This window comes from Bacillus rossius, chromosome 1, assembly GCF_032445375.1.
Source record: "Bacillus rossius redtenbacheri isolate Brsri chromosome 1, Brsri_v3, whole genome shotgun sequence".
NCBI lineage: Eukaryota > Metazoa > Arthropoda > Insecta > Phasmatodea > Bacillidae > Bacillus > Bacillus rossius.
In genome coordinates this window covers 256537398-256549177 of record NC_086330.1, presented here as the reverse complement: position 1 = coordinate 256549177, position 11780 = coordinate 256537398, and the positions used below count along the sequence as shown (strand labels likewise).

General features: G+C 33.7%; 1 protein-coding gene across 1 annotated transcript; it reads right to left on the bottom strand.

Moving 5' to 3' along the window:
- Positions 1-270: 270 nt before the first annotated feature.
- On the bottom strand, positions 271-4251 carry LOC134527496 (uncharacterized). The gene is made up of 2 exons (XM_063360221.1): positions 4169-4251; positions 271-2261 (listed from the first exon to the last, which is right to left on the bottom strand). The coding sequence occupies exons 1-2, from the start codon at positions 4200-4202 to the stop codon at positions 532-534; spliced, it is 1764 nt and encodes a 587-aa protein (XP_063216291.1). The 5' UTR covers positions 4203-4251; the 3' UTR covers positions 271-531.
- Between the last annotated feature and the right edge of the window lie 7529 nt (positions 4252-11780).

The window sequence follows — 11780 nt, the reverse complement described above, 5'->3', positions numbered from 1 at the left end:
CAATTTTGATTATTTTACTCTCCTCATGTTTTCAGATACTTCTTGAATTTTCTTTTCTATCTTTTTAATTTCAAGTAACTTTTCTTTAGCTGTCTTTCTAAAACTGTTTGACTGGATAATCAAATTCACATTTTCAGTTTTTTCTGCCTGCTCAGCAAGTTCATCGGCAGATTTTTGGAGACTGTCTATTGTTTGTTGTAGTCGAATCTTCTTTGTTTTATGAACTTCTAACTCCTCACTTAACTGAAGACTACGTTTCTTTTCCAGCGCATTAGATTTTTTCTTCCGTTCCTCTTCCAAGTATGACATGTACTTCTGACGAGCTGCTGCAACAGAAGCCCGCAACTCTCTTGTTAGAGGAACATTTGTAACACCGCCACATTTTCTGATCTCTTCAATGGTTAATCTCTTTGCTGCATACGAATCTTCCTTTAGATTTTCCACTTCTATATGGCGATTAACAGAAAACCCTCGCTCTACAGCTGCTTGGCCATGTGAAAAAATTAAAAGCATTTTTATAACTGGCCACAGTTACACAAACTTTTTCTCACCACCAAGGTAATTGCGAAAGAAAACATCAATTCGAGACACATCAGGGGAAAAGTCACTAAATGCTGTTTTGTTTTCATGAGCATATCGGAGCAATTCTTGATACTCCAACAGGATTTCATCACACATCTTTTCCTGAAGTTGTTTAGCCTTTACAATAATTGACAAAATCTGCTTCATCTTCTTGTAGCAGCTGTGGCTATCGGTTAGCATAAATCTTGGATCAAGACACGAAAGGCTTCGAACGAAGGCATACTTGATTGGGGATTTTACCACTAGGTTTTCAAGCATCAAGAAAATGAAATTCTGTGTTTCATGTCTGAGTTCTAGTACCTCTTTTTCTGAAACTTCCCTTTTGTGAACAAGTTCTTTGACTAGTCTATCAGCAATGAACCCCAAGTTAACTTTGCATGAACTTAAAAGACACTTTCTGTCTTTAAAGTCAAAGAGTGAAACCTGGTATGGTGAAGATAATTTCGAAATGTACTCATTCCTCATAATATTGAAACTCTGCAAGCAACTAACAATCATATTTCTTAGATCTTCAGCTAAGAAAGGCAAGAGTGGTTTGTCACTTTGATACTTCGTAAGAAAAGGTTGTAACAGTTTGACGACCGAAAGGAAAATGTTCAACTTTGCTGGCATCAAAACATCCTGACATGCCTCCTTAACAATAAGGTAAGACTTACATTTAATTTTTGTAAGATGTCCCTTGTCAACTTCTCCGACATATTTCTTCAAGTCGTCCCAAATTTCGAGTGCTCTTTCGGCTGCTGGAACATTTTCCAACCAACGATGTTTGCAAAACTTAGAGGGGAGTTTTTTGTTTACAGAAAGATTCAAATAATCTTCCCTGCGAGCTGGAGAATCTTTAAAAAGCCAGTATATGCTCACCAAAAAACTGTCAATATCCCAAGATGTAGATCTACTGCCATGTTTGAAGCAATTATTCAAAGTGTGAAGAGTGCAACTGCCTACATCTATTAAGGTGCAACCAAAATCCTTTTTTAATTCAGCTTGCAGAATATTAAATAGCTTCCAGTTCACAGCTGGACCATCCATTGACAAGTTAAGCAGTTTTGAGTGATTCAACTTTTCTGTTGCTTCTTGCAAAGCTGATAGGGTTACTTCTGCGCTGGAATGTCCCATAAATACAGATGTGAAAAACCTTGTAACTACCTCATCGCTGTTTGGGTCCCACAATCTGATGTGTATGTCCATTTGCTTCTTTTGATTAGAAAGATTTAAGCTCTCATCAAACAACAGGCAATAGTGTTCCACTTCATTGGCAGTCTTGAAGATAGCAGCCTTGAAGTGTGGTGCAAGTCCAAAGCATATCATATATGCACATTTTGTGGCACTACATGAAAACTGTTTCGCAATACTGCTATCAGGAAACATATTCTTGAATAGTTCTGGAAGTCCTTCGCACGAATTAAGTGAGTAATGACTGGTTGCACATTTCAAAGCCCATCTTATTTCAGCATTCATAACATCTGTTCCACTGAAATGTGAAGATACTGAAGGACTGGAACTGCTACTACAACTACTAACACTTGTAACATGACAGCTGTCTACAACTGAAGCAGAAGCTGGCCTAATTTTATTCTCTTCAGCTTTGACATTTACTGTGCTGGAGTTTTCAACACCAAAGAACTGTGTCAATCCAAGTGATTTTGTTGCAGCATCAGTGAAAGCAGCATGTTTTTTACCTGAAAGAGATGGAACAGGATATGTATAATTATGATTTACTCACACAAAACAATGTGTCCTAAGAAAACTAAGCCAACCACTCAGGCACTTCCTCTGTATAACATAATTTTTCTTAAAATGTGCATTCCATTAAAAAGTAGGGTTATGTAGAGAATTTGCAAGTAATTTACCAAAAATACGTGGGTAAACATTGATGAAAGCACAAATTAAAATCTGAGGACATGTTTCAACTTACTTTGGTTTTAGTTTTGTGTTATTTGCATCTCACATTTTGTCCCATTGAAGAGGAACAAAATCAATTCTTAGCTATTCACGACCTAAAAACCTAGAATGTTCTACCTAGAATGTTCTTAACTACTCATTTTTGAATTATTTTGGTAAATTACTTTCAAAATGTTGTGTGCGATACAAATACTGTAATATTTTTTTACTTATTATGTGGCCTACAGCTTTACGCCAATGTCCAAAAAGTCAAATCTGCCACATTCAATGTTCAAATTACGCACACCAAAGCCTTACCCGGGAATTGAACCCAGAACCCTTGCATCCTAAGCCAGCATGCATCCGACTACATTATACACTCGCGAGTATCTGAGATGATTGGCAAGGAATACACAGATAACAGAAAAAGGTGGTTAAAAGCAGCAATGTCACAAAAAATGACTAAAATGTTAGTAACCCAAATATCTTAAACACTATAACATCCAAGAGCGTCGCCGGTAGATGGCCTGGGGGGGGGGGGGGGGGCGAGTTGATGTATAGAGCCATGCTTCAACAGTAGACTATAGCAGTGCAGACTGAATACTTGGAATGGAATAAGTAAAATAATTAAATTCCTCTAGAGGAAGGCAGCTGCCCCTCCCTACCCCCCTTGACGATGTCCTTGATAACATCGAGCCCTTAAATTAACACCCTAATTTCTTTCAATAATACATAGCGCTAGTCAAAACTGTGTTAGTTACATACCTACTTATTTTGCATAAGGGAGAATTTTTATAAAAATAACTCGTTTTACGAACAGGTAAGTGCGCTTGCTGGCTACTATGTTAATCAACACACTACTCCCGTTAAAATTAATTTACAGTACTAATAAATACGTATATAAATACATTAGAAGTACAGTTAAATATACCAAAAGAAACATTTTAAAATATGTTAAACATTTACGGATTAATCAAACTTATATTAAATTTAAATTTCATGAACAATATTAAGCTAAATACTGTAATATATTGTCATACTTTTTTTTCATGTATGCATTACCAACATTTCTGAGTTACAAAATAATAAGTTATTGATACCGAAGATATATTTCAGTTCTAATGAGAATTTAAAAAACAAAAAATTACTTAACATTTTCTATTATTATAAATATTATTTAATCTGTTAAATTAATTCCAGACTGTTGTTTAAGAAATGTGTGTTTTCCATCCCAGCGCATCCTAGTATCAAAGTATAAACTATCCCGGAAGCTTCTAGATTTTCTCTCTAGAGCTGCTGATAGGCAGCGCAGAATGGCTGAATACAAACATTTACTGAACATTTGGGCATTTTCGGAAATTATAGAATGAAGGAAGCTGATAGCAACTGAGGAAAGAGAAAATTATTGTTGGTGGATTCATCATATTAAGTTGCATTACTAATTCATTACATTATATTAAATGCTACAAAGTTCCGTTGCCATTGTGCGCGCACGGAAAAAAAAAAAGTTATTTTTGTTTTAACGGTTTGTGAAAGTGAAATATGGCATGGTTAATCCGCAACACAGATAATCGGAGTAGACTAAACACCAACTTTATGCCAATTTACCGATTTTCAATAAAAAAAATTACAAATGCAGCAATTCAGTACATAATTTGTAACAAACCAGAAAATTCATAATGGATCAAATAAAAATATGACTTACCTTTAATATGACATTTCAAAGCAGCTTCACCCATGCTACTTATGTCAAAAATTTTTGAACAAAACGAACATCTTGCTTTATTTTTTTCAGGCACTTTCACTAACCATAATGAATAAATATTGTTTGCGAGCCACGCATCACTAAAAACACACTTCCCTCCCGGCATTTTTACGAGAACGAAGTCAACATACTGCAAATTCCAACATGGCTGCAGCAACGGACAATCATAGAGTAATGCTCTACAATCTGGACACAAAGCAAATGAAAGTGATCGTCATTTGTCAGAACAAAAACACTGATGACACCATAACTGCGGATAAAAATAGTGCATAGAAGATATCTCATCGTATGCCGTCGAAAAACGAGGCATTATTCAATGTAAAAATGACAACTATTTGAACATACCATAAATAAGTTATCGTAGAATTAAATTACGGTGCCACACTAAAAACTTGTCCTAAATAAATATGTACAACGTAATTATAACTTACAGTGTAAACTTTATCAAGCACTTTCAAGCACCTAAAAGTTTTTTCAAGCACTTCTAAGGGCCCTTAATTACTTCAAAATATTTCAAGCACTTTTCAAGGACTTTCAAGGAGCGTGGGAACCCTGTTGAAGTAGCTAGTTAAAAACTTTTTTTTTAAATTGTTGAAAAATTTTTATTTCCTTAATGTTCTGCGGTAGGTTATTGAATAATTTTGCTCCTTTAAAATGCACTGTAATAAATACAAGGGCGCCCATACCTATGGTCAGGCGAGGGCCATGCCCCCCTCACCATAGCTGAAAAAAATTTAGGTGTTTTTGAAGATTTTTGGCAAATTTTAGTAATTTTTGGCACTTTTTGAAGGTCTGTTCCCCTCCCCCCCCCCCCTTTTCATCCTATGGGCGCCCTTGAATAGATGTGATAGCGCAGTTCACCATTTCCACGTGTACGTTTTGTTTATGCCTTGTATTATGTGTGTGAATCTGTGAATTAGTTTTGTATGAATTGTGCATAATTTTATAATTGAATTATTCTACATCTAGTGAGACTTGTACTACAAATAGATTTATGGAAAGTAATACAAATAAATAAAATATTGCTTTGTGTAACTGTTGCATTACTGTGATGCAAAAGTTATATTATGACTTTAGACCGAACTTACTTATTAATGTAAAGGCTAGTGCTTAATGCATTGCAATTTCGTAGTGGTTTTAATTGTAAACTTCTTCACAAGTCTTTTTTTCTCATCCTCAGTGCATTACACTTATTTCTGTGGTTCTTTAGTCCATTTTTCACAATAGCAAGAAACTTCTTGGCCTTCCTCGGAGACTGAATATCCTGTTCATTAAAGTCACCAATGTAATGGTATCTTGGAGAAACATAACTGGTGCCTGTTGAGAGCACAACTAATGAAAAAATATTCAACACACAATTTGAACACAAAACTCACATCTCGATCAAATAACACAAAACAGACACTACACAGAAGTGACATAAATTAAATAAATTTTTTTATATGATAGTTGACACCATCTAGTAAAACATTACAGGGGTTAAATTGACTAATTTTCATTCATTGTAGCAAGGACAGATAGAATTTATTATATAAAGATAATCATGAATTTAGCACACAAGTTTAGAACGCCATTAGTGGACATAATAAAGGATAATGTACTGTGAAGGAGGATAGAGTGGGAGAAGAGGGGATGGCAACCAGGCAGTCCACAACCCAATTGCGTGCCACAGATAGATAGTTTTTTATGCATAATTCTACAAAACATATCAAGTCACACTCTATGAAATCAGTATAGGCTAACGTTTGTGCATTAAAACACTACTATCATAAGCCTACTCATAAAGAAAGTCATCAATAAAATATCAATAGTGCACCAGTTTTGTTAAACATTTTCACTGTATCAATTGTGGATGTAATACTAATTGGTAAGCATAGTATAGTATTTACTCTAGGTGTAAAGTCATAATGAAAGTTAAAATGCCCTCAGAAATTTACAACTGCAACTTCCAAGGCTCACTTAAACCAAGGATGTAGTAGTAGTGGGTATCCTACATCAGCACCAACTGAAATTTGAGTCACATGTCAATAACGAAGTTAAACAAAAACAGTAAGTTAAATCAATTTGTGGTACCTAGTTATAGTAATGTTGGTTTGGTGGATGTATTGGAATTTGAGAGAAAATACTTTACCAAACATGGCTGGAAAAAACTTGTTAATCGAAAAAATCTGCAAAGTAGTTACACAGTTACTTAAGAAGGAATATGATCTTTATTTTAAGGTTAATTTAATTAATGTTCCAAAAACTTGTAAATGTATGTTCTTTGTTTTTAAATTGTAACACATTTGTTCCTTGAGTCCACCAGACTTTTAAAACCTATAATGCATTATAATACTTTAACTGTGTCTTAATTAGGCTTTGAAAAGAATAAATCTACTGATAATGCAATATTTAAACTAACCACGGAAATCTTAGCTCTAAATAATCATTAATATGTTATTAAAATTTTTATGACCTACCTAAGGCTTTATTGTGTAAATCATGAAATCCTTATTTAAAAACTGGAATACTATAGAATAAGAAATAATTTCAAAAATTTACTTAAATCTTACCTTAATTCTAGAATACAAAGTGTAATTACAAAAGATAACATGACATGAACAAATTCAACTTCTAATACTGGGATCATTTACCATAGAGTTCTCAAAGTATCTGTTCGTGTCTGTTTATTTATATAATTATTACTCTTTTATGTACATTTGTACTAATTTATCCTTTACATCTTTAGGTATACTCTTATATTGTTTTGTATGTTGTATCTTTTACTTATCTGTCTTACCTATTTGATGTTATATATATAAAATTTTATTATTATAATTGACTTATTTTACATCCAATGAGACTTGTACTCCAAATTTATTTAGGAATTTTATAAAAATAAATATAAAAAAATATTGCTTTGTGTAGGCCTATAACTTACTAAAATAGAATAGCTAGGTTACAACATTGTGTTGCATATTATATCAATGTATAACAATGATGCATTCAATTAACTATCCGGAGATCACTAGCCAAAATGATTACACACCAAGTGGATGCAATACTTTGTTGCACATTTAGGTGAAATATGATTATAACTTTGTTAAGTGATGTATTTCTTTACCTTCTGCCTCTGTTGACACATACGTTTCGGACGAGTATGTCGCCTTTGTCGTATCTCGGACATAACCTTGTTTACTTCTCTTTCTATTAGTGTCGTGACATTCCTCTACAACACAACTGTTTGACTGGTTTCCTCGGGTTTAGAGTGGTAAGCAAATGCGGAGGGAAATCGAAAATTGTGGGAACAGCAGTGTTCTTTAGCTATGTACCACCAAACTTCACTATATCGAAGCACTCCTCTTCAAAATGTTTGGAACATATTTTTGTCGCCGAAGTTGCTTTGAAATCTTGTCGTCTTACTTTGATCTCCCACAACCTTCTACGATTTTCATCCTTCGGAAAACTGAAAAAGATTAAAACTGAGAGATAAAAAGCCAATTATAGCTCTCAAGTACCAAACACCAGCGTACTTTTAATGCTAATATTCACGTAAATAAGCATATTTACTTGTGAAAACTTAGCTGGCTTCCTTTATGATGTATTAACTTGCATCCAAACGCACAGCAATACAGAACCATTTTCAAAAATTAGCACATAACACGTATTTTCGCCCCGATGCGATATGTCAACAACAGCAATCGTCCTTAAGTCACGTGTTTTTCGAGCCAACCATGTTGAACACGCATTTGTTACGTCACACTCTCTCTACCCATATTACCTCTATGGTAGCGGCAAGCCGAGTGCCGGGCTCAAGAGTCAGGCACTCCTCTCCTGGGCAGCTGTAAACAGACAAGCGACGACCGCTTCTGGAGCAGTTCGCTGTCCTGAGAAGAACTACACAGGCGGCTCAAGACACTACAAGGTCACTGGTTGTGCCCTAGGTTTCTGGAACACTAGGGGGGTGTACAAATGCGTCAAGGGCTGGGCCTTACAACAGACGTACACTAGAGTGCTGAAAGGAGGCAAAACACAACAACAGAACACTTACAAAAGCTGCAACACAAACACTAGCACAACACAGACAAGAGACAGTTACTCACTTACCGATCAGCACTACAATGGAAACCCAATTTACAAACAAACAAGACAGGTACAGGTGCTTGAAACTAATTAATTAAGTAAATATGGTTGCAGTGAAGCTATAAGAATTTAAATGGAATTAAGTTAAAAAATTGAACAGCAAGATTTGAGCTTTATTGGTAAATTACCATGGATAAAAGTTAAAAGGTAAATATATTAAATCTGCAAGAGAGTTAAGAAATAATTAAATGTTATAATAGATATACTCAATAAGTATTACTTTAATTATCAATTAATAGTTACTCTGAAAACAATATGGCGTATTTAATCAGCCAGGGAAGTATAGAAATAAAAAGTACTTAAATTTATTTTAAGCTAATTTGGAAATAAAGCAATATGGCGGATTCAAGCACAAAAACGAGTCACTGAACAATTACAATAAACACACAAGACAAACACGACACTCAACCCCTGGTGTGCATATCTATGGACACGAACAGGAAGTCACATGCGAAGCATCTGTGAAGAAGGGGAAGCCTACGATTCACTGGTCCTTTCGTACACGCCCGAAAACGCCCGATTACTCATGTTCGTGCAACTTCGTTTTTTTTTTTTTTTTTGAACGTACACTAAGAATGTAAACACGGGGGTGGTATATGGTCGTTGCTTGCAGAAAATATTACCGGTTATTGAGGTTATATTGTTTTGTCGCATTTTCATTTAAAATACGTATCAGAAATTTATAAGAAATACCTAATGAGCGGAGTCGTGAATGGTTTTAGCATATGATTTGTCGGTTTGATAGTTCACATTCCTATTCGTTAATTTTTTTCTTCAATTTACTGTATCGAGCTTTAACACATTGACTTTTTCTGTATGGTGCATCAGTTGTATTTGCATTTCTTGCGAGAAATTTCATTATTTCAGTTTTATTATCTTCTTTATGTTGTGAAGATTAACATAGGTTCATGAGTTTACAGCCTACAGGATAACTGGTGTAGTCACTATTTCATTGATATTTAATACGTACCTTATAGAATCTCTGGTTATCAATGGGAAAATCTTATGATTGTATATATTTATATCATGGACATCTTTTCAATGCATTTAAAAGAAAGTGAAAGATTTGATGCTTTGAAAAATTAGTGTTAACACATTCATTGTATCATATTTGTATTCATGCCACAGTATGTAAATCAATTTATTTATGAACTATGAAGATATATATTTGTATTTGTTTTTATGTGGCATAGGTTGGAAGAAAAAAAATATTTGAGATACATTCACCATTTATTTACGCTTCTCCATGTTAACTAAAGTGACAAAAAGTTAGGAAAGGTACATGGATAGCTTTTGAAAATATTATTGAGAAGGTCTGTTACATACGGTAATGATCGAACTAGAGTTGGACACACTGTAAAGGAGGGGGAAAGTGGAAACTCATGAAATTGTTTATGTTAATTAAAGGGGAGGAGGGCTGGAGAAAGTTGGGAGCTAGGTTTAACAGAGGGAGGTATAAAGGGAGGGGAGATCATGAGTGGAAGATTCAGAGGAGTGGAGATAACCGAGAGAGGAAAGCAGGTATTTCTGGTGCGGATGGGGCGAGAGTTGGATGGGCTTGAAAGGGGGATACTGGATGTGAGAGGAGGAAAAGACTTACAGAGGAGGTTTTAGAATTTTAGGAGAATGAGTTAGAGAGAGAGAACTCCTTTCCACCAGGCGAAAGCTCAGTCGGAAGCGTATGTTCAATCAACCAATTAATCAAACACTTAATGGCTGTAGCAGATGAATTAACATAATGGCAAGAGACTGCTGTCAAACTTTAAAAATGGTTGGATATGCATTTTGTTCATAAAGGCTTCAAGCAGTTTATCTTCTTGTATGTAGTATAATGGAATAAAAAAAGTACATACTGTTACAATATTTTCATAAGGCACATAGCTGCCGATTCAGCATATGGGAAATACACACACACCTTAATATCTAAATTTGTGCAACTTGTGATTTTTTAGGCTGTACGGTAATTAATATTCATGTTACATTTACACAACATCCTGTGTATAAAGATTGTTCACATACAAAAGTTTTAAATTAATCATATGAGTGTGAAGTAAACGTGTTCTAATATTATACTGCTTCTAAATATAGTTTCTTGAAGGCCTGGATGGTTTTGCCACTGTATGTATAATCTATTAACTTCCCATAATAATATGATATTGAAATTCACTTCAATCTAGGTTGCCAAATTAAAATGAGTTTTGCCTATTATGTTAACCGAAGAATTAAAAAACTTTTATGTTATTTTAACAAGTACAATTTGATTCATTATATTGATTATATTTCTCTTAAGATGTTGAAAGCAGTGTTTCTAGGCCCTACCAATTACTTTTTATGTCTTTAATATATGAAATATATGTTTACCATGAAATATAATAGGAAGTAATAAATATTAGTGGAATTCATGTGGGTTTAAGATTGGAGATAATAATTTTTGCTATTAATATCAATATATTTGTCACTGAAATATTATATTTGTACATGTTTTTGTATACATACACACATAAAATTACAAACATCACAAGAAATATTATATATTGTCACTATCAATTGAAATTAACAAGAACACCATTTACAAGGGCAGACAATAACATTTCTTTAGCTTAATCTTTTAATATATTATGTGTATAATTTTTCTGGTATTATTCTTACGAGATATAACAACTAAACATATGCAAGATTTGCCCTATTAAGAGAGTTGATGATTGTTTTTTGTTATTTTGAATAAACATTCCGCATGCATGCATGCATGCATATATCAAACATAATTTTTTTGGGGTCTAAAGATCATAAATCAAAAAGCTATGTAAAAATATTCTAAAAGCTGTTTAGTTCAGTTTTAATAATCTAACCCTATATTTTAAAGGTATGGAACATTCTTTGTGTTTACTATGTGGGCGTAATTCATTTTTAGAGCTGAGAAAGTTGGACTAAACACGTTCTTAGCAAGTACAAAATGTTAATTTTTTTTAAATAATATATAATATATTCTATTTTTACTATCATTACCATTATTTGCAAATATATTGGCCATAAAATATTTTTTTCCCCATCGACTTATAGAGTCACCAGGTTCTATACAACATTCAAACACTCTTTTTTCTCTCCTGTAAAATTCGCAAAACGTGACTTAACACATTCTTCCCGTGGAGTCTCCTTATACAAGAGCACATACAAAACTTAAAAATCAAATACAAAAACATTAATTTATTATATAGCATAAATTTTTTTTGGAAGGGCCTTATTATTGATAGTTATAAAACTGAACTATTTCAGTAAACTTTAAAATTGTCGACATAAAACCTTTTCCAATTAAAAATTCTTCAAATTTAATTTTTCTTTTAAACTGTATTTCTTACTTTTGTAATACCATTGTGTGGTACGGTTTAATAAGGTGTAAAACACCTCAAATCATGAACTTTTAGGCTTAAAG

What these genes read in the sequence shown, in the direction of transcription:
- LOC134527496 (XM_063360221.1), bottom strand. Translation starts at nt 4,202, where the DNA reads ATGGGTGAAGCTGCTTTGAAATGTCATATTAAAG. An exon ending in TTTGAAATGTCATATTAAAG is followed by an intron (nt 2,262 to 4,168) that starts GTAAGTCATATT and finishes CATCTCTTTCAG; the next exon opens with GTAAAAAACATGCTGCTTTC.